Raw genomic sequence first — 23,179 nt, 5'->3', positions numbered from 1 at the left:
CCCCATCTACAATAATGTAAAGGGCATTTAGGGCTGAAATTGTGTTGGTACTTATCAAATCGGACACGCACTGAAATTTGATTTGACAACAAAAGTGGAATGGGGAGTTGATCAAAGATAGCAAAGACATTTAAAAATGCCATAAGTGGAAGAAGTTCGTTGATAATTGAAACTAAAAATAGAAACCAAAGAAACTGTCAAGACTCAAAGTATGGTCCCCGAATACATTTGACAATAATATTGATATATATTCCTGATCGGTAATTTTTGACACATCCAGCGAATTCGATTCGAACTTAACACGAAATTAAATAGTTAGAGTTGATAAGTCTGACCTGTTTAATTAAATGAGTCGGGTTATAATAATTAATCTATACATGCTTCTTCACGATCGAAACTCAACACTCAAAATAATGACAGACAATTTTTGACATGACCCATAAACTCGATGATCGTTGGTATTATTGTCCTTATTGTCTTTGTTATTTGGTTGGGTGCACAGGATTCCATATGATCGTGGATCCTAATATAAAATTGTTGCAACAAGGTGTGGTTGTATATCCATTTCCACCTTTGCCCCATACCGTGATGTGTAACCATAAAAAATGGAAAACCATCCTAGTACGACTCTCTACTACAGAGACACAAGGTGTCTTATAAATTTATAATGATCAGTAATCAATAATTGCCATGTGGCTGTCTTACATGGAATGCCATTTGTGCAAGCCAGAAATCCTCTGGTGCAGATTATCTTGCCCTCGATCTACCTCCTCATCAAGAGCTCGAGAGAGTTGCATTGAACTCTTTCTATTTATGTTGTTACATGTGTTAAAATATTAATTAAATGGTTAAATTTATCATTTCTTAGTAATTTCAACTTTTGATATAAGTGCTAATTTAATATGGTATTAGAACAAAAGTTTTGAGTTTGAACCGTATTTTCATAATTCACCTCCCATCTAATTATCAATTAAATATTTATATATTAGGTCTTATTTATTGAGAAAGACATATAAAATAAAGTGTTAAAATATTTATTAAATAATTAAATTCAGTCTTTCAAATCATGATATATACATAAAAATGCCCTTAAAAGTACTTTTAGGTCACCAAAGGTCCTAATTTAATTCCCTCCCCAACCAAAACCAGAATTTGCCGCATCTCCCCTCTATATGCTTCACAAACATATTACGGCAACTATTCACGTGTAAAAAATTGTTTGGTAACCACAAGTACTTGTGAGTTTCATTTCCATACTCCTGATTATTACCATACATGCACATTTGACCATGCATGCTATCTATCTGTGATGTCATGATCAGGATAAATGCAGTACTAGAGGCCAACCTCTAGGCATGGCATGTATTGATGTATATATAGCAGCACTATAGCATTACTACAGGTTCATCGATCAATAAAGTAATGGATAAGTACCAATCTTACTTACGTGATCCATTGGCTATTCACAATCAAGAATTATCACCTGAAAAAAGTGGGGATATTTAATACATTCTTTCAGCCTTTCGTGGAGAATTTGGAATCCATAAATATTGCGCGATGCTTGCGTTCATGCATGGATTTGGATAATGATAAAAAATTTGAGAACCCGATCACTTTTAAAAACCCGCTTGTAAAAGAATGGTGCTCAAGAACTAGCTTATATACATATGGTTAAAATTAAACTTGACACATATGGGACTTAAAGATCGTAACAGAGAAGCTGACAACAAACGTGGATGAATATTGCTAAAAAAATTATATTTTTATTTTATAACTATTCTATTGATGATGTGTCAATCCCAACTAATTTGAATCAATTTTTGTTAAAAAATAATAATAATAATAATTAATAAGGATTGGTTAAGAGCACTCACATGTACGTCAACGTTGTGAAATAAAAATGTTGTAATATAAAAGATATATATTAAGAGTATTAATCACACGTCAAAATGACTCTAAGGGGATTTCTCTATTTATTACATTCAATGATATTCTGAGATAATTCCACATATATAAACGCATAAACGTATCAAAAATCCACATTGACTTATTGAGTAAGAAAATAGCATTATATTCCGAGTAATTTAGCATGCAGCCCCGCCTTGCGTGTCACGATCATATCATCGATCGCTACAAAACAATGTGTAGAACAATCATCGATCAATATTGATGCAGGAGGAAATCAGATACAACTATAGAATTAATTGGTCTATGATGTGGCGATGAGATTCATTTAGCTTAGGCAAGAAAGGAAATGGTCAACTACTCAAGAAGGAAAGAAGAGACCTTTGGCAATTGTGATTTAGAAGATATTTTCTACCGAGTTGTCAACATCCATCAAGAGAAAGACCAAGAAGGAAAGAAGAGACTATCGATAAATCTCTTGATTTATCTTTTAAAGAATTTTCATATTTATATTTACGTTGTCGTCAAGTAATATTATAGTTATTATATTTTCTCTAATATGGTAATTCTTTGGCACCAAGTATTTCCCATTAATTTAGAGATATTCTTTAACACCAAGTATTTTCATAATATGCTTATTTGTATTTATTTCAAGTCTTAGGAGATTTATTAGGCTTTTCGGGATTTTGCTATTTTTGGTAATTTTTCAGCTATATTAGCCCGGCTTGTGGGCATTTTTCGATAGTTGTTGTTTATTGATAATTTTATCGAATTCAGAGTTTGTCTCTGTTTTTGGGGTGAATTTCTTGCTTTCTTCCTTGCAAACTACTTGTTGATTAGCCTGCAGAATAATCACTATTCTATTCCGGCGTCAAATATTAACCTAGATTAACGTACTAACGTACTTGGGTCTAAATAAGAATTCTCAAATTTAATGCTAGCTAGTTAGTATCAAGTACTTCTAGAATTTGTTATGTAATAACCCCAAAAATAAAACGAAGTCAGCATTATTGAATCATGAAACATGAGTTACATTAGTGGTATAAATAAAGTCGTATATACATTAATCAAATTAATTATTAAGAGAAAATGTGACTAAAAGGCTTTAACATGTAGCCGGACATGCTTATATCATACGTCGTACCATCTTATATCTGTGTCTTTCTTCGTGCTTATAAGCATCAGCATTGGAGGTATCTCTGATCAATGCATGAAAGTTATAACATGCAAAGTGTGTATATATGGCCGGAGCAAAAGTCAGAATCTGCCCAAGAGATCCTTCCGTCTCAATCTCTTGTTTTAAACCATACCTCAACAGTCATGTAGACAAGAACCTGAAAAGGCCGCCTCTCTCTCTCTCTCTCTCTCTCTCTCTCTCTCTCTCTAATCTCTATAAATACACAAGCCCATCATGACATGCTTTTCACTTCCATACCTTGCAATAACCGTCTGATCATAACATTCTTTGGAGTTTCTTCAATTTCTTCGCATAAATTAAAGACGAGATAATGGCCCTGCTGCAAAGACATCTTCTGCTCTCATATTTCGTTCTCATGCTCTGTTTTATTTCATGTTATAGCTCTTTGAAAGATGACCGACTTCGTCATTATTACGAAGATCAATCTGGGTATGGTTCTCAAGCGTATCCTTCGTACTTCAGCACCATTGAGGACGATGCGTTTAAGCACTTGATCAAGCAAAGAACTGATGTCTTGAATTTGAAGAAGTTTTATAAAGTGGGCACCATTTCAACTTCGGGTAAAACAGTTGATGTCAACGACTTTGGAGCTAAAGGTGATGGCACTGATGACGATACAGAGGTACTACGTACTCTTAAATAATAATGGTAGATTTACAGCCTTAATTAAGACAACGTGTTTTGCTTGATTTGCGACCAATTAATTATTATTATTATTATTATTGTTTTAAGACAATGTGGCACTTGAGCTGACATACAGCTTTGACAATACGCATTCAATTCTACAATTGTAGGGGATGTTTGGATGTTGAATTTTTTTGTATTATATTTTACTATATTTTAAATTATAAATTTTGTATAAAATTGAGTTTTAAAATTATATTTAGATAGTTTAGAGAATTTAAAACAAAATTTGAAAAAAATGTTTGAGAGAGAACTGAATTCAATATAATTGAGAAAAATATATATATAAATGATTTTATTATTATTATTATTAAACTAAAAAACTGATTAAAAAAAAATTGAGATAGTTTTCGAACCACCCTTAGTGACAGCTTTGGGGGTGGCTAATCAGACAAGAGTTGCTGATAGCCACCCCCGAATCAGACGGGGTGGCTAACACTTTTTAATTTTTTTATTATTTTTGAATTGGGTTGAATTTTTTTGAATTGAATTGAAAACGGGTTGAATTCTAACCCGTTTATAAATTCTGAAATTCAAAATCTATCCAAACAAGTTTTTAAAACATAATATAATACAATCTAAATTTAGGTGACACCTAAACATTCCCATAATAATTATAATCCATGCAGTACTACATATGAAAGCGCCCGCAAAATGGCATTCCTAACAAGCTCTCCACCTAAAGTTTTTCGCCAAAAATTAGGCAAACCTCACAAAAGCACTCATTTATCTAACTCTCCACTCAATCTCTATTTTAACTCCCGTCAAATTTCTACTCTATATTTAGAGAAACAATCTTCCTCTCTACTTCATTTTAGTAATTGTTATATTCATTTCCCTTCTTTCTCTCTCATCTCTCCAACAGTACCTGCTCCTCAATTTTGTTCTTCAGCAAGTGCTTTCCTAGCAAATCAATTGAAATAATTTTGTCTGAGTCTTGTAATTTGGTGATTGAATCCCAGTTTACTCATTTTATTCTTCATTCAGACAAGTGGCTTTGAAGTTGATGACCTGCTAGGTGTTTCCGGCGGTTGGGTGGGGCTGAGAGAGAGAGAGAGGAAAATGAGGGGGAGAAAGAACAGAGAGAGCAGTGTTTCAACTAATAAAAAAAGAGTATTTAGCCAAAATAAAGAAAGATTTAGAGAATTTGATATTTGATGATTTTTAAAAAAGACTAGCTAGATCAATAAAATGAGATTTTTTAGCTAAAATTTGACGAACTTTAAAAAGCCCACTAAGAATGTTCCTGTTTTGCAAAAGAGCTTCACTTAAAGCATGTAATCATAGTCTCGAAGTTTAAACATTTGTAATGTCGATATCCTATATTTCAATTTTTTTAATTTTATCATTTTTTTAATTTTTTGGTTAAAAACTAGAATACTCCGTTTTGCAAAAGACAAAACGCAAAAGTGAAATGCCCTGGATGAGTTTAATTAAGGCATTTTTTGAATTTTTCACTTTAAAAAAAATAAATAAATAAAAAGGATATTTTGAATATTTTAACAAAAAATGATGAAATTAAAATGAGTTAAAGCACATGATTCCGATCGACATAAAAAAATTGTTAAACTTTGTGATTATAATTGCAAATCAGCATATATTTCGGTGTGGGTGTAAGTGAAATTTCCTTTATTAGTTATTACACTTTAAAATGTTATTTCGAGAAGTATTTTCATGCATGCAGAGCAACATTTTCATTTTTCTCTTTCTTTTTTTTTTTTTAATTTTTTTTTTCCTGAAATATATTATGTACCTGGATCCTTTCAGGCATTTAAGAAGGCTTGGGAGGTAGCTTGTTCATCTAATGGAGCTGTTCTGGTGGTGGCTAAGAAAAACTATCGTCTTAAGCCAATTAGATTCTCAGGTCCTTGCAAATCTGATATTACGATGCAGGTAATTAAATTAGTTATAGTGGATTAAAAAAAAAATGGGGCACTTCAAGAGCTCTATCTATGTATCAAATAAATATTAATTTTTAAAAAAAATCCTCAGATTTCTGGAACCATAGAAGCATCTGATGATCGATCAGACTACAGCCAAGATGGTAGACACTGGCTAATCTTTGAGAGTGTTCAAAATCTATTAGTTGAAGGTGGTGGAACCATCAATGGCAATGGAAAGATATGGTGGCAAAACTCATGCAAAATCAATAAAGCTCTGGTAAGCCATTAATTAGGAACCAAGTAATTTCTCAATGGTCAAAGTCTAAGTACTCCTATTAGCCCTAATACAAACCGCTGACTATTCTAATTATATCTTCATTGATTGGCAGCCTTGCAAGGATGCACCAACGGTACGTATGTTTGTCTGACCCTTTTATTGGGGAAGTTCTTTTTCACCAGCCTCTTGATTCATTTGATGATACCCTTACATTAATGTTAATTTCCTGCATTACTTTACCACAAAATCCAACTTGTTTTGTTGCTACTATTGTCATAAAACAGAACCTTATTATTATTCTCTCTCTCTCTCTCTCTCTCTCTCTCTTTTAATAATCGAGGTATTCGGGGCTTTGTCCCGCCTAGATTTTCCAAACACCATGCAAAGCGTCCCTCCACACCGGTTAAATGAAGCTCGAGCTTTCGCCCAAGGGTGTGGCCCTAAAAAGTTGTTTGCATTCAATTGTTTAATCCGACTTGTTTTGTTGATACTATTGTCACAAAATAGAAGCTTTATTTATTTATTTATTTTTAATAACTAAGGTATTTGGGGCTTTGATCGCCCAGATTAAATTTTTCGGACATCGTGCAAAGTGCTCTCCTCTACATGAATTGGGTAAAGCTCAAACTTTTGCCTGCAGGCATGGCCTCAAGAAATTATTTGCACTCAATGAGTCAAACATTATACCTAAATTCTTCATGAGAAGCTAGCTAGGGCCAAGTGACTTACTGGATTACTTTTTCTTTCATGGTTGATGCATCAAAGCTTAAAAGAATAGTAGATTTTCCACTGGTTTTTACTAAATAATATGACAAGTAGAAGAAATGTTTCCTTCAATCATTCTTCTGGCAACTATGTGTGGCTTGGCAGGCTCTGACCTTCTATAACTGCAAGAATTTGATCGTGAAGAACCTGAAGATCAATGATGCACAGCAAATTCACATTTCTTTCGAAAAATGCATGAATGTTCAAGCTTCCTATCTGACCGTAACTTCTCCAGGGAATAGCCCCAACACTGATGGGATTCATGTCACAAACACTAAAAACATCCAAATTTCAAGCTGTGTTATAGCAACAGGTATATCCAATAATTAAAATCTATTAAAAGAAATTAAAATTTACTAAAATCCTGGAGTAAACTACTAACTGTTCCCTATTTTATTATTTTATTTGTTATGATGTGTTGAAGGTGATGATTGTATTTCAATTGTAAGTGGATCCCAAAAGCTGCAAGCCACGGACATAACCTGTGGACCAGGTCATGGAATCAGGTTTCAATATGTGAACTCTTACTTTCTCCAGTACCGATTTCAATCAACATATTCATGACAGACATCAAGTTTTGTTACATGACAGTGCTAATTTTGGTCATTTTTTCAATGTTGTGCTCAGTATTGGAAGCTTGGGCTCTGGAAATTCGGAAGCTTATGTATCAGGAGTAACCGTGAATGGAGCTAAGTTTTCTGGAACCACAAATGGAGTGAGGATCAAGACATGGCAGGTCACTACCTAGTACTAGTCTTTTAAAAGTTCGATTTTAAACCAAATTTTGTTTTCAAATTGCACTTGCACGTTTTGAAATCGCAAACCTTTTCACTGTGTCCATTTTGTCTAACATTCAGGGAGGATCAGGAAGTGCAAGCAACATCAAATTTCAGAACATTGTGATGCAAAATGTGGCCAATCCGATAATAATAGACCAAAACTACTGTGACCAGGACAAACCATGCAAAGAACAGGTAAAGAAGTTTCTCCCACGAGCCATATATCAACCCTTTGATCTCTTTTGCTGAGAAATTATCTCTGCTTGATTGAATTAACAACACAGGGCACGACAGTTCAAGTGAAAAATGTGCTTTACCAGAACATTCAAGGGACAAGCGCTTCTGATATGGCCATAAAACTCGATTGCAGCAAGAGCTTTCCATGTCAGGGGATTTTGTTGCAAAACATTAACCTGAAAGGGAAAGGAGGGGAAACAGCCAAAGCTTTATGCAACAATGTGAACTTGGCTAACATGGGAGTTGTTTCCCCACGCTGCACTTGAGAGGAACGGCATTAATGTGGCATACTGAGCACCTTGACTTTGGCTGTCATATATACATATATACATATATATATATACGTATAAAAGCACACAGAATTTGTACTTGTTAGGATTTGTTGTATATATTTACGAAGAACAAAACTAGTTCACCAAAGATATAATGTTGATTGTTGAAGGATTGTGATGACGCTGTTGTAAGCTCTTATTGTTCTTGTTGATAAAGATTACATTCATAATTTTCTTATAGGGTAATGATTTCATAATTAGGAAAATGAAAATATCAAGTCCGAAATAAAGAGAGTAATTTGTTAGAACTTGATGTAGAAAACTCTGAGAGGCACGTAAAGATGTAGAAGTGGCACCACTTCTATGTTTCCGTAGGTGAAATTCTACCATGTCTTTGTTACTTATGTTCCGTTTGTTTCAGCGTAAAATGATTTCGGTATTTTTCAGTGTTTGGTATGGGCGAAAATAATAGTCAACCGGAAAATGATTTCTGTTTGACCAAAAATGCTTAGTAAATTTTGGAAAATGATTTACGCTTTTTAAAAGCGTAAATCATTTTCCGAAGATGCCAGACGTATTTGACCCCTATTAAACAACACAGTCGACCTTCACTTCAAGCAATTGACCATCATCAAAGTCGACCATTACCGAAATCTTGCTGATACCAAAATCATATATGTTTTGAATAAAAATTAATTTTTATAGGTTAATATGATTGAATAAAAATATTAAAAATATTTGTGATTTTCCGTATGCACCAAACACCAAAAAATGCTTTCAGCGAAAAACATTTTCCAAAAAAATGACTTCCCTGAAATCATTTTACGTCAGAACAAACGGAGCATTAGACACATTTACTTTGAACTTCATTAAGCGTTTAACTCAGCCTCTAACTTTCATTAAGAATCTTATTAATGGTTATGATACCATCTTAGGCTTATATGTCTACACTTACCATTATATGTGACTATAAGTTCTAGCTAAAGTAGCCTCACTATTAATAGCAATAGGTGACATTAGATTAAGCCACATGCAGCAAATATCCTCACTATTTTTCTTTTCAGAATATGAGAAAAATCTCAAAAAAGTCACAAAATACACCGCCAACATGTATCATATACCTTCCCTAAACATTGGGTATGCTAAAGTACTTCCTTATAGCTTTCATATTCATTATTTTAACACAAAATATTTCTCTTTCATCTCTTATATTTTTGCCTTTTATTGGGACTGTGTCGGAATTTCGTAAAAAATATGAGGCTAGGGACGAAACTTGTATTTTGTAAAGAAATAATATTTTAGTTATATAAGAAAATATAGGAGAAGATATTGTGGAGTTTATTTAGATAAAAAAGTAAAAAGAAATTTTGTTTCCTAAATTAAAAAAAATAAAAAAAATAAAAAATCAAAAGTAAACCGAGAGGTCTAGTGCTCTTACTCTTTAAATATAGGGTTAAATACTTTTGACCCCTTTGTGGTTTAAAGACTTTATTTTTTACCCTATGTGGTTCATTTCTTATCATAAATTGTTTATGACTAAAGGCGGAGATAGTACTTCTGTTCAATTTCTGTCCAAAAATTGATAAAAGTTCACGTCCAACACTTTTAAGAAATTGACACGTGTCTTAATGCCTACTTAAAAATTAAAATATTAAAACTTTAAAAAATCAAAAAGAGATGGCTTGAGCTACCCCTCTAGCCAAAATGGGGGCAGCCAAACCACCCCAAGAGCCTTGAGCCGCCACCCCCCCCCCCCCCCCCCCCCCCCCCACCCCCGGCGAAACGCTAAAAAGAAAAATGAAAACGTTTAGGGTTTAGTTCTTAGGGGTGGTTCGTTCACCCTCAGACTGGCCGATCTAGGGTGGCCGAACCCACTCTCAAGCCAAACAGGGGTGGCTCGGCCACCCCTCAATTTTTATTTTTTAAATTAATTTTTTTTTAATTTTTTTTTAATTTTAATTTTTTAGTTTTTATTTTATTTTATTTTTAATTAGCATAAAACACGTGTCAATTTTTTAAAGGTGTTGACGTGAACTTTTGTCAAATTTTTAGACGAAAATTAAACAAAGATACCATCCCTGTTTTTAGTCATCTACAATATTAAATAAACCACGAGAGGACAAAAACGTATTTAATCCTTAAATATATGATGGAACACTTCATGGATGTTTCTAGAACTAATCCAACTACTATATAGCATCTTTCTTCCACGCACACTGCACACATAGTTAATAGCTAAATGTTTAGCTATTTTGCATCTCCCAGCAAATATAGAGAGTTTAATCGATCTCTCCTGTTTCCTTTTCTTGGTTAGTCACTTAACGATCTAATTTATCGATTATTATTACTTTTATATCTTACTATAGGAGAATCACAATTCCGACAAATTAGGGTGACGCTACGGTTGTCTTTCTTTTTCTCTGCAAGTAAAGAGAAATAGAAAGAAGAGTAAACTTGCGTCCTGTGTTTTGTGTGCGGATAATCAACCACCAGTGACCACTAATTATTTATTTATTTATTTTGTATTTGAAGTTTTTTTAAAATAACACACTCATACACAAATATTATACATATTTATATATGCTTGTTTCTTTTTAACTTAATTTTGGTTTTTGTTTGGGAAAGGTGGCCTTGTGCGCCTCATTTGTCAGGGTTGTGATTCTCCTTTGGTGGTATAGGAATGATAACAGCCGATAAGAGGGTTTTTGTGTGTCTGACTTTGAAAATGAGACATGGGTTTGATCGGAGATTAGGACTTCGCTGACACTGCCTTGAATCGGAGCTCAAGAAACCCTAATTTTTAGGGGTTTTTTTTTCTTCCTTTTTTTCAATCTTAATTTCTGTGGGTTTCAAACCATGAACCCCGCTGTTTGATATTTTGCTCAGACTTTTCAGCAATCTGATGGTTCCGGTTTAATATATCTTGAATATTTGCTTTTAGTATGCATGCAGATGTGTTTGTTTATTGGGGATTTATGTGGTTTTTGTTTGTTGCCGTGTTTTTTAGGGATTGAGGTTGTATACATCTCATCAATCTTCTATCTGAGTTTTCTTTAAATTGTTGTTATTATTTAATTTTACTGCACTGGGTTTGTTCTATTGTGGATTTTGTTTCTTTGTTTGAAACATTGGAATCTATGTTTGGTTGATGAGAAACTACGGGAAAACAAAAATCGCACTCATTTTCTTTCTCAGAAGAAAATGGGTCAAACCGTCCTCAGCTTTTGTCAGAAAGAAAGCAGGGCTTGCTAAGTTGCAGCATGTTTGGAGATCTTTCCTTTGGGGTTTTTCAATCAAGGACCTACGCACGGGAAGGATACTCATGGAAGCTAGGACCAGTTAGATATAATTTGTATCTTATACCAGTGCGGGAGCGGCAACCGGACTTCGCCGACGACAACCACTGAGGCAACAACAGAGCCTACCGACAACCATAACGATGTCAAAACCCAACAAAAAGAAACACCCCAACACCACAGCAGCCACGATGCGGTTCTGCTGTCAACCACGATACCAACGACGACAGTGATCACAACGACAGGCTTGGAGTGCTGGCAATGCTATGCTCAACAGGGATGGGTGGATCCGGTTGTGTGATGAACTGACCATGGCCTAAGCCTTGTTACAAAAGCAATTGGAATAGGGCCCTTAATCTTTTTTTACCAGTTTCAGTGGTTTCCTTTCAGTTGCTGAAGAGAAATACAGCTGAAAAATGCTTCCAAGGCAGGCAGAAAGTATTGCTTTAAAGCGAAGTTATGATGGACTTTTCCTTCTTTTTTTCTTTTTCCTTTAACTGCAGAAGAAGTTCTATAATTGCTTCTGGAGTATTACTCTGTTTTGCCCATCACCACCAGAATGATGATATTTTTGGACATTTTACTACCATTGTTGGTATAATGATTTGAGCATTGACACTAAATTGTAAGCTTACTAACAAAATCACTACCATGTCTAACTCGTGATGTTTTAATTGGGACATGGACCGATCTGTTTTACAGCATTTTGGTTCAAAATAATAGTAACAGCCTTTATTTTCTTTTATGTTTGTCATTCTTTATTTTAATTTCTTTGGACTTTCCAGTTGTATTCATCATTCGTGCTTCTAGGATAAAGCAACAAAAACAATCATGATCCTTAATTTTGACATTTCTCATGTTGGCATGCTATCGTACTCTGTTAATGCTTTTCCATGATCATAATGGCCCATATATTCTTTTCTTTTACTTCCCTTTACTTTTTTCTTTTCTATGTATTTTTGGTTTGGGTATGTGGAAGGGCTTTAGAAACGTGTTAGTTGTGTTTTGATCATTTTTCCTACGAAAAATGTGCAAGCCTGGGGGCACTCTGTACGTTGGTGGTTTGTATTTTTCTTGCTTTTTATCTTCTCCATTGTAATTTTGATCAGGGACATGTTATTGTTTGCCGAAAAAGAAAGAGGTGGAGTAATAACAGATGTATGTAAGAGATGCTCTCTTGTTTGAGGAAAGTACCTTGTATGAACAAGAGAGCCCCTCTTTAACAAGCCCTTGAAGAGGGAACAAGAATAAGAGGAGGGATTTTGGTCATGAATTGGAACTGCCAACCCACGCAAAAATAATTCTAGTTTTTGAAAGAAAAAAAATTAAGTACTTACCATCAATCCAACCAATATTTGATCAAACTCAACCTAACCCCTCTCTCTGTTCTCTACATCAACTCGGGATAAACTCGGGTTAAAGTTGCCGCCATATTATTGAGTAATAAAAGTGTTACAACTTTATTAAAACAAACAAAAAAACAATTAATATGAAACATGAAATATTCCATTTGAAACTTATATGCTCAATTGGGTGGCCAAACAGCCGAGATTTATGGGGGATAAATAAAATTTATCTTATTATTTGTTAAAATCACAAACAATTGGGCCCAATCCCTCATCGAGTAGCCGAGTACCGTAATGCACGCTCAAAAGAGTCAAAACCTAGTTGGGATCCTGTCGGACACAGTAGAGAAAAGGGACCCCTGCAGTACGGTGCATCCAGTATTCCACCAAGAGATTGCCACATCGGACAAGAGTCGAGTCGAGAGCACAACCTCCGGCGGGTCCTCCGATGGGTCCTCGGATGACGTGGCAAGATCTGATCAGCAAAAAAAATTAAAATATTCTCATTCTCCAAAATATGAACTTGCACTTTCTTGCTACTCTTCAGTGGACTTGGATCTAGGCGTGTCGGTGCTATTAAAGCCTACAAAGCAATCTCTGTCTGTCTGTCCTTCAAATTTTCCCGCTCAGCCTATTTTCAACGTCTCGCTGAAAAATGGCGTTTTAGTCAAAGCCAAGCTTGAGTATTTATGAAACCTTGTGAGGTACTAGCAATATTGAGAGTTTTGGGTGGGGATTTTGACTGAGGATCAAGCAGCTTTTGGGTGAAGAGAGCATGGAGTTGGGAGATTCAGGGGTTAGTACTACACTGCTCCACTGGCACTGTTGCTTGTTGATACTCATTCTACATTTTGTTATTCTTAGTATCTTTTATATATGGATTGCTTTTGTTAGTTTACTAGATAAATTGAATGCCTATTATCAAATGGCCCATGCAATGCATAATATGATAGCCCATTTGGATGGAGAAGTTTGTTTATTATGTCATGTTTGGATCTTGGGAAGCAGGAAAGAGAGGGAAATTTGTCTAATTTGTTTAGCAGAGTAGGCTATTATGAAGCTTGTTTTGTCTTCAATTTCACTTTTCTCATACTCTCTTGGGATCTAAAACGGGACTACTAGTTTGTTTAGTCATGCTAATTATAGGCTCTAACTTGCTTTAAATTTCCATTTTTATGGTGTTGGATCGCATATATAATTGCTTAAAACTTTATTTGATGAATTACTTGGTTGGGTTATTAGTTCTTTTTTTTTTTTTTTTAATTTAATAGAAGTTCGTGTTTCTTGGCACCCTTTGGTTCAATAAAAGGTAGCTTCTGGGAAATTCTAGAGAATTTTTTCTTTCCTTACCCAATTTTAGGCTCTTTATTGTGTCACAGATAACATCTTGAAACTGCGTTGGAATGTTTGCTTCATATTTGCCCCAAATTTTTTTGTTCTTTCTGCATTGATCTCATGCTACTCCAAAAGTCCTATATGATTAAATACAGCATTTGGAAAGAATAAAAAAATGAAAGAGAGGGTGAGAGAATCACCCTTTTGATAATTGGGTTGTGTTGCTCACTTGCTCGTTATTCAGCCAAAACCTTCAAAACCCGTGGGTGGCAAGGTCTGCCAGATCTGTAGTGACACTGTTGGCACAACTGTGGATGGCAAGCCCTTTGTTGCTTGTGATGTTTGTTCATTCCCTGTCTGCCGCCCCTGCTATGAGTACGAGAGGAAAGATGGTAATCAGTCTTGCCCTCAATGCAAGACCAAATACAAATGGCACAAAGGTTAGTTCAGTGTAACTGTCATCACATTTTTGTCACTCAGACATCTATGGTTATCAGGAAAGAGATGTATGTTTGTTCTTCTTTACCTCTAGGGAGCCCTTCAATTCAAGGGGAAGAGGTGGAAGATGCTGATGTTAATGATGCTGCAAATGGTTCAAATTATAAGTTGGGGATTCAAGATAGGAACCAGAATAAAAAAGCACAGCCAATACAGAGCTTGGACATGAGTTACGGTCGAGGGGAAGATGTTGGACCCCCTAACTATGATAAAGAGGTTTCTCTTAACCATATTTCTCTGCTCACAAATGGACGTTCTGTAAGTTGATCGAATCAGTTGTCCACGTCTTGATCCTTTCATTACTAGGTAAAATTATATGGTATTAATGTTGTCTTAAAATTTCAGGTTTCTGGAGAGCTGTCAGCTGCGTCTCCCGAGCATCTTTCCATGGCATCTCCTGAAAGTGGCATCAGGGGAAAGCACATCAATCCGCTACCTTACGTGGCAGACGCCAATCGTTCATCACGTATTCTCCTCCCCCAAATTTCTTTCTTATTTAAAATGCTCTTTATTGCTTGTTTCTGTATTTTGATTCTTTTTTTCTTTTTTTTTGGATGAAATTTTTTATTCAAATTTGATTTCAGCATTGAGATAGCTAATCTCACCTGGGTTCTCAGGGTCTGGCAGTGTAGCCTGGAAAGAGAGAATTGATGGTTGGAAGGTGAAGCACGAGAAGAATGTGGTTCCTTTGACTGTTAGTAATGCTCCATCCGAAGGCAGGGGTGGTGGAGATTTTGATGCCAGCACTGATGTATTTATGGATGATTCTTTATTGTAAGTGTTGTCCTCATAGGGCACAATGTTTTTTTCCCCCTTGTGAGTTGGTCGTGTCTGGTACAATTGCTCGGCAGCAGTATACATATATTTACTTCATAAAATCTCAACTCCCACTCTAATCTTCATCTTATATATAAGATTACACACTCCCAATCAACTTGCCTCTTCTCTTGCTCCCCCTCCCAGCTCTTTGTATGCTTGGATGAAAATGCTCAACTGCAAATTGAGATTGAATGATCTAGTCATTTACTTTAACATAAATGAAGCAATAATTACTGAATAAGAAAACAAATATTATGGAATATAAGCCCTGGATTAATCAGTTTTCTCATACAAAGAGATAAAATGGATCTGATGCTTAGGTAACTTATGCTACACAGAAGTAAATAAAACGTGCTCATTGACTTACATCGTTGGGTATGTATGGGATTTGAACTTTATGAATGGTTTCCTCCCTTTGTTTAGATTTATACATTACTGTGTAGAACAGCTGCTGATATTTTAAACTTCATATTTTCTCTCTATTTTCTGATGCAGAAATGATGAAGCCCGCCAGCCTTTATCAAGGAAGGTTTCTATTCCTTCCTCTAGGATTAACCCTTATAGGATGGTCATAGTTCTGCGGCTTATTATTCTCAGCATTTTCTTGCATTACCGTATAACAAATCCAGTTCCCAATGCCTATGCTTTGTGGTTAGTATCTGTGATTTGTGAGATATGGTTTGCAATGTCATGGATATTGGATCAGTTCCCTAAATGGCTTCCCGTAAACCGTGAGACATATCTTGACAGACTGGCTTTGAGGTGGTTTTCATCTCTTATTCAACTTCCAAAAAGTTTCCAACTTCTTTAAGATTCTCATAATCCTTCGGAGCTCTAAATTTAATTTTTCATAATGGTCCACAGATATGACCGAGAAGGAGAGCCATCTCAGTTGGCTGCTGTTGACATTTTTGTCAGTACAGTTGACCCTTTAAAGGAGCCTCCACTTGTCACAGCCAATACTGTCTTATCCATTCTTGCAGTAGACTACCCAGTAGACAAAGTTTCTTGTTATGTTTCAGATGATGGAGCTGCTATGTTGACTTTTGAAGCTTTGTCTGAAACGTCAGAATTTGCCAGAAAATGGGTTCCTTTCTGTAAGAAATACAGCATTGAGCCTAGAGCCCCAGAATGGTACTTTGCACAGAAGATTGACTACTTAAAGGACAAGGTTCATCCATCATTTGTCAAAGCTCGCAGAGCTATGAAGGTCGGAAGGTTTTGTTTAATCATTTTTATAGAACTAGGATTTACTGTGTATTTCATGTTTTTATTGCAAGTCTGCTATTAACTGCATTGCAGAGAGAATATGAAGAGTTTAAAGTTCGTATTAATGGGCTTGTCGCAAAGGCGGAGAAGGTTCCTGACGAAGGATGGTTCATGCAAGATGGTACACCTTGGCCTGGAAATAACACCAGAGATCATCCGGGGATGATCCAGGTTTGTCCTTTTTGACGTGGATTAGTGTGTTTAACAGCAATAAGTACATTGTTAATGGCATGCAAGATAGTTCTTTCCAGCTTCAGAAACCTTTGGCATATGAGTTACCTGGTAATGAGACCACCCAAACATCATGATGTTGGTGTGGCAATGAGAACATGTCCATAAATGCTAAAACCACATGGCTGGATTCCTGCTAATTTTTTCACCATTCTCATGTTTTCCTACATAATATCTTGTCAATAACATTTCTTCTTGTTCATAGCTGAGTTTCTTTTGATGTGTGAAATCCTCTTTAGGGTTTAGTAAGATCTTTTTCTTTTTCTTTTTTTAATGTCATAGGAAAGTCCAGATTAATTTGTTCCTTTTCTCTTGGTCTTTTTTCCCTCCTAGAAAATTCTGTTGGGACTCATTTTCTTCTTTCTTCTTGTTCTTGATTGGCAGGTTTTCTTAGGACATAGTGGAGGACTTGACAGTGAGGGTAATGAGCTTCCACGACTAGTCTATGTGTCTCGTGAGAAGCGTCCTGGTTTCCAACACCACAAGAAGGCCGGTGCTATGAATGCACTTGTAAGTAGACAATTATAGAATGTTGAAGCTCTTTGTGTTGAACATATACTTCCTCTGACCGTCTGTGAGTTACTCATACAGGTTCGTGTATCGGCAGTTCTTACTAATGGGCCCTTTATGTTAAATCTTGATTGTGATCATTACATAAACAACAGCAAGGCACTACGGGAAGCTATGTGTTTCCTAATGGATCCTAACCTTGGAAAATCTGTGTGCTATGTTCAATTTCCTCAGAGATTTGATGGGATTGATAAGAATGATCGATATGCCAATCGTAATACCGTTTTCTTTGATGTAAGTTCTGTTTAGCCACCTCATGTCAGAATCCTCTGTTCTCATCAAAATACTGTCATATTTACATAATAATCTGTTCGTTATTGGTACTTATCAAAAAAAAAATCTGTTCGTTATTGGTGTCACAATATTTCCTACTCATATTCTTCTCCATCTTGTCATTTTATCACATCAAAAATTTTATCTGGATTTTAGATCAATTTAAGAGGCTTGGATGGCATCCAAGGCCCTGTATATGTGGGTACAGGGTGCGTTTTCAACAGAACAGCCTTGTATGGCTATGAGCCCCCTCTCAAACCTAAGCATAAGAAATCAAGCATGTTATCTACATGCTTTGGTAGATCCGGAAAGAGGAGATCCAGGTCAAGTGGAAAGGACGCCAAAAAGTCAGGCAAGCATGTTGACCCAACTGTGCCAATATACAATCTAGAAGATATTGAAGAAGGAGTGGAAGGTGCAGCTTTAATTCCTTGTTCCTGGTCTTTATTGTTGTGGTGTAAACTGTTACTTTCTTAAAGTGGTACAAATTACATTCTCTTTTGCTCTGTTGGGGTTATTTGGTCAGTGTTAAATCTCACATCTGGTGTTTCTTGAACCATGAATTATTTTGGTCAGGTTAATTCCCATTCAGTTGCCTGTTGCATTACATTAATATTTATGCAATTTGAGACAAGATATTTTAAAGAAACAACTATCTCATATGAATTTTGTGGATATTGCACTTTCTTTTCTCTCTTATATTGATTGATATCTCCGCGAAGATTTCATGAAAATAACCCTATCTCCCTTCTATGGCTGTATGTGTCAATTTTGGGTAGATATTATGCTACCACACATCAACATCTGAAATTATTGGCTGTTTACTTGTAATGTTACTTGGATCTGTTTACTGTTAGTGATACACCTATCTTCCCTGTGAATTTTTGTGTATAGGTGCGGGATTTGATGATGAGAAGTCACTGCTCATGTCCCAGATGAGCCTGGAGAAAAGGTTTGGTCAATCAGCTGCGTTTGTTGCTTCAACACTAATGGAAAATGGTGGTGTTCCTCAGTCTGCCACTCCAGAATCCCTCCTCAAAGATGCTATTCATGTCATTAGCTGTGGATACGAAGACATGACTGAGTGGGGAAGTGAAGTATGTTGTTGCTTTGTCCTTTTGTTTCTAGTTTTGCAGTGAAGGAATGGGATGTAGTTCCTTTTTTATTTGTGGACTGAGAACATTTGGGCCGTTAGTTGGGGCTGGAAACAAGCAAGTAATTGTCCATTTGAGCACCTTGTTTGTTTCCAATTCTTTCACCCCTTGTTTATAGTGCCAAAGTATTGTTTATGGTAGCAGAGCATACTTTCAATTCACTCTTTTGTTGGGCCATTAAGTTCCTAACAAATTCATTGATGCTGTTTGTGCAGATAGGATGGATATATGGTTCTGTTACTGAGGATATCCTTACAGGATTCAAGATGCATGCCCGAGGTTGGAAATCGATCTATTGCATGCCGCATCCTCCTGCCTTTAAAGGATCTGCTCCTATTAACCTTTCTGACCGTCTAAACCAAGTGCTCCGCTGGGCTTTGGGTTCAGTTGAAATTCTTCTTAGTCGGCACTGCCCCATATGGTATGGTTATAACGGAAGGCTGAAGTGGCTTGAGAGATTTGCTTATGTGAACACCACCATATACCCAGTCACAGCCATTCCTCTTCTTGCCTATTGTACACTGCCAGCTGTCTGTCTACTTACAGGAAAGTTTATTATCCCCCAGGTAAATATAATTTCAATTGTTGCGATCGTTGATTGTTGATTTCCACTAGATAATCTGTTTTTTGGATAGCATTGTAGAACATGTTCAATTCACAATGAGGCAAAGTAAATGCATTACCATATGATATCCCGCATTTGTTGATCAAATTTCCTGGCACAATTCTTTTAAAGGATAATAGCTTGTTTCTTCTTTTTATTGTAATGAGGCAAAGTAAATGCATTACCATATGATTTCTCGCATTGGTTGATCAAAATTCTTGGCACAACTCTTTAAATGAATAGCTTGTTTCTTTTCTTTTTTTTTTTGTAATTAATAGGAGAACTGTAGAGAAAGCTTTTTGTTTCCATCAGATTTTAGGGGTATATTTGCATCTTCTACCAAAGCACTAGGCAACAGTTTGTAATAAAACTTCATTTTTATTAAAATCATTTGATATTTTTTAACATTTCCACTGAGGTTGAGTGCCCTGATTTGTTTTTTGTGATGGGCTGTCTTTTTTCTTACTGCAGATCAGTAACATTGCCAGTATCTGGTTCATATCCCTCTTTCTTTCCATCTTTGCCACTGGCATATTAGAAATGAGATGGAGTGGTGTGGGGATAGATGAGTGGTGGAGAAATGAACAATTCTGGGTTATTGGAGGTGTGTCAGCCCACCTATTTGCTGTTTTCCAAGGCCTCCTTAAAGTTCTTGCTGGCATTGACACCAATTTTACTGTCACTTCCAAAGCTTCTGATGAAGAAGGGGATTTTGCTGAGTTGTATTTGTTCAAGTGGACGACTCTACTCATCCCACCAACCACACTCCTAATAATTAACCTGGTTGGGGTGGTTGCTGGAATCTCCTATGCCATCAACAGTGGCTACCAATCTTGGGGTCCTCTCTTTGGGAAGCTATTTTTCGCTTTCTGGGTGATTATTCATCTCTATCCTTTCCTTAAGGGTCTGATGGGACGCCAGAACCGAACACCTACCATCGTTGTTGTGTGGTCAGTTCTACTTGCCTCCATCTTCTCCTTACTTTGGGTTCGTATTGATCCGTTTACGACCCAGGTGACTGGCCCAGATGTTGAACTCTGTGGAATCAACTGCTAGAGTAACATGTAGACATGATAAAGAACATTACATTAGTGTTACAGGCAGAAAAATATGTGAAGATTTTGTTTGGACATCTTCTGCTGGAAAAATCTTTAAAGGTATCTCCTTTTAGCTTCTGTGTCATGCTTGAGTTGGAGTCAATTTTTTTTGCAAAGTAGATTATGCGGCGGGTTCAATACATATATTGTTTTTCAGTTTTCATTTCTTTAGCTTTTTCTGGGTTTATTCAATCTGTAAGTTAATTAATTAAAGAGACTGGCCACTGCAGTGGAGATGATACTCTTAATTATTCCCCTAACTGGGGTTTTAACTGTAGTTGTCAAATGAACTGCTCATTCTGCCTTTTCTTTGGATGAGTAAAACCGTTATATTGAGAATTTTAGCTTTCTTCCCTTTGCATGCTGAGGATTTAATTCATGCTTGATAAACATCTGAGATTTTTACTGCAGATGACACTGTTTTTAGCATCATCTGGTGAAAAAATTCCATAAAAATTGCATATGTTTGACGGCAGGCGCCAGCAATGGACAAAATGACAGGTCCTGTTCATTTTCTTGTGCCCAAAACCTTGCAAAATTGCGACGGGCTCGGGTCCTCTATAGTTGTTCGGAACAGCTATCTCTTTTTTCTTCTATTAATGGCTAACAATTTTCGGTCTCGTTCAAACGGCCATTAATGATTTTAAATCAGATATATATTGATGAAGAGTAATGATACTGCTTACTTTCACGTCTTCCTTGTGTCTACTTAAAATTGATGTGGTTTTTAAAATTACCATTAGATTTGTAATAGACCATTATTAAATTTAAAAGCCACATCAATTTTGGGTGAATACAAAGGAGACATGTATCAGACTCATTGATGAAATATATGAGAAAACTTTCAATCCGAATGTGGTGTAAAACCCCTCCTCTAAAAACCGACACATTAGCTAAAAACTTCACATAGAATAGGGATGAATATGTAGGATCTTTACACCCAAACCAATGTATCGACCAAAATATATATATATATATATATATGATCTCTACCAGACATATGCGATAAACTACGTAGGACCTTACTTTAGGATTCTTGGATGTAACTGGTTTTGTTTGATTTCCCTACTTCATAATAGATAGGCAGACGCAAAGCGAATGAAGAGGAAAAGGGTAGGCATAGAGCAGGAGATGCCACCACAGACATACGTAACACTATAGCTGGTACATGAAAGTGTATACCATGATTCTTTTGTCTATCAATATCAACATGCATTGCATGATGGATGTAAAGTAGACCATTATCTCGACAATAATGAGACAAGCTAGTATTTGCTGTGAATCCCCTGGTTAAGTGGTAGGAACTCCCAATTCTCTAGCAAATACAACCATTTGGATCATTTCTTAGCATGTACCTGCAGTAGCATTCAAGTAATGCCCTTTGATTTCATGTGTTTCAGTCTACGCTTTATAAATTCATCACATGTAATCTGGGCCCAAATGGGTCCATGGCCAAGTTGAGCCCGACTAGGTCTACTAAATTAAGTTGAACCGGTTTGTCATCTGAATACTAGGTGTGCAAGAATCACCGCCCGAGAGTGCCACCGAGACTCATAGTATGAAGGTACACCTACTCTGATACGGCAAAGATTTGCAAGGACATGGAGCCATACCGTTTACCGACTCCCTGGATTTGCAAAGTTACATCATGTTGATAGACCTAGCGGACAACCCGGGATCCCAAAAAATCCAAAAGGTACTGTTCCCGGCATAGTTCCTCCACTCTCTCTAGGAGCCTATAAATAGATTGCTTGGCAGGTAATTGGGAGAGGGACTTTTCTCTATTTTTGCTCTCACTAACTCCATTGACTTCACCATCGGAGGGAGGGACGCCGGCTAACCCCCAACGTATTTTCGCTGTTTTACAAGTTTCCTGAAAGGCCCGAGTCACTGAAAATCAGAGCTAAGCCACTGAAGGAGCATATTAAGGGTAGACACATCACCCGACCAAAAACTATACCAACGATAAGCTTTTGCAATTATTGGGTCATAGATGTAGGATATCACTGTGCTCAACGAGACCCTAACTCCACCCAAATGATCCCCGGTGACCAGCCCAACCCCCATCAGCTTATTTTGTCTATCCAGGGCAGCGTCCCAATTGATTTTATCACCATCCCTTTTAATGTTCAAACTGTGGTCACATCACATGCGCACGGGATGAGTGGTGTACAAAATGAGCTGATATGAAGTGGCTTTTAAGACCGTAGGGCAAGTATGCCAAAGAAACAAGACGTTACATGCTAATCTCTCTAGTGCGTATATTTATTCATTATCACAAATTCCTCATGAACCAAAAATCGTATATTTATAAAATTATAAATCACAATGATGGTCACGTTTCACTTCTCGGGAAATATGTTTTTATTTCTATAATAAATTAAGAAAATACTAAATAGAATTGAAAATACATTTGAAAATCATAAATGATGTGTAAAACAAATAGTCAGTCAATAATTGCAGCATTGATTCTCTTCGCATTTTGTCATAACATGGTTTGGGTTTGAGTTAACCAATGGGCTTTCTTGTATTATCTGCATTTTGTCTTTTGCTCTTATGGTCATCAAAAGGCATTCAATTAAAGGTCGTGTCTTGTTGGTGGTTGGACAATATAAGAAAATCGAAAGGCGATTTAAATATCCATTATGTATTGCCATTGGCCTAAAAGAATTGAGAGAGAAGAAAAG

The 23,179-nt window shown here is 36.2% G+C and overlaps 2 protein-coding genes across 2 annotated transcripts; both read left to right on the top strand.

Annotated features, from left to right (window-relative positions):
* Nucleotides 1-3,358: 3,358 nt before the first annotated feature.
* Nucleotides 3,359-8,176, top strand: LOC133874140 (polygalacturonase-like). Its single transcript, XM_062311983.1, has 9 exons — nucleotides 3,359-3,725; nucleotides 5,555-5,680; nucleotides 5,780-5,947; nucleotides 6,060-6,080; nucleotides 6,818-7,025; nucleotides 7,137-7,218; nucleotides 7,340-7,448; nucleotides 7,570-7,686; nucleotides 7,776-8,176. The coding sequence occupies exons 1-9, from the start codon at nucleotides 3,414-3,416 to the stop codon at nucleotides 7,992-7,994; spliced, it is 1,362 nt and encodes a 453-aa protein (XP_062167967.1). The 5' UTR covers nucleotides 3,359-3,413; the 3' UTR covers nucleotides 7,995-8,176.
* A 4,756-nt stretch (nucleotides 8,177-12,932) lies between these two features.
* LOC133872802 (cellulose synthase A catalytic subunit 3 [UDP-forming]-like) lies at nucleotides 12,933-20,831 on the top strand. The gene is made up of 14 exons (XM_062310417.1): nucleotides 12,933-13,438; nucleotides 14,222-14,417; nucleotides 14,510-14,733; nucleotides 14,821-14,941; nucleotides 15,093-15,249; nucleotides 15,790-16,056; nucleotides 16,159-16,504; nucleotides 16,597-16,734; nucleotides 17,179-17,304; nucleotides 17,386-17,598; nucleotides 17,794-18,052; nucleotides 18,532-18,734; nucleotides 19,007-19,357; nucleotides 19,867-20,831. The coding sequence occupies exons 1-14, from the start codon at nucleotides 13,418-13,420 to the stop codon at nucleotides 20,449-20,451; spliced, it is 3,207 nt and encodes a 1,068-aa protein (XP_062166401.1). The 5' UTR covers nucleotides 12,933-13,417; the 3' UTR covers nucleotides 20,452-20,831.
* The last annotated feature ends 2,348 nt before the right edge of the window (nucleotides 20,832-23,179 follow it).

Source organism: Alnus glutinosa, chromosome 7 (genome assembly GCF_958979055.1).
Source record: "Alnus glutinosa chromosome 7, dhAlnGlut1.1, whole genome shotgun sequence".
NCBI lineage: Eukaryota > Viridiplantae > Streptophyta > Magnoliopsida > Fagales > Betulaceae > Alnus > Alnus glutinosa.
Note: the sequence above shows the minus strand (reverse complement) of the source record. Positions and strands in the feature narration are given on the sequence as shown.

Bases quoted from the DNA above. Each gene is read 5' to 3' on its own strand.
- LOC133874140 (XM_062311983.1), top strand. From the start codon at position 3,414: ATGGCCCTGCTGCAAAGACATCTTCTGCTCTCATATTTCGTTCTCATG. The intron at 3,726-5,554 runs GTACTACGTACT...GGATCCTTTCAG, and splicing joins GCACTGATGACGATACAGAG to GCATTTAAGAAGGCTTGGGA. The intron at 5,681-5,779 runs GTAATTAAATTA...AAAAATCCTCAG, and splicing joins AATCTGATATTACGATGCAG to ATTTCTGGAACCATAGAAGC.
- LOC133872802 (XM_062310417.1), top strand. From the start codon at position 13,418: ATGGAGTTGGGAGATTCAGGG. The intron at 16,735-17,178 runs GTTTGTCCTTTT...CTTGATTGGCAG, and splicing joins ATCATCCGGGGATGATCCAG to GTTTTCTTAGGACATAGTGG. The intron at 17,599-17,793 runs GTAAGTTCTGTT...TCTGGATTTTAG, and splicing joins GTAATACCGTTTTCTTTGAT to ATCAATTTAAGAGGCTTGGA.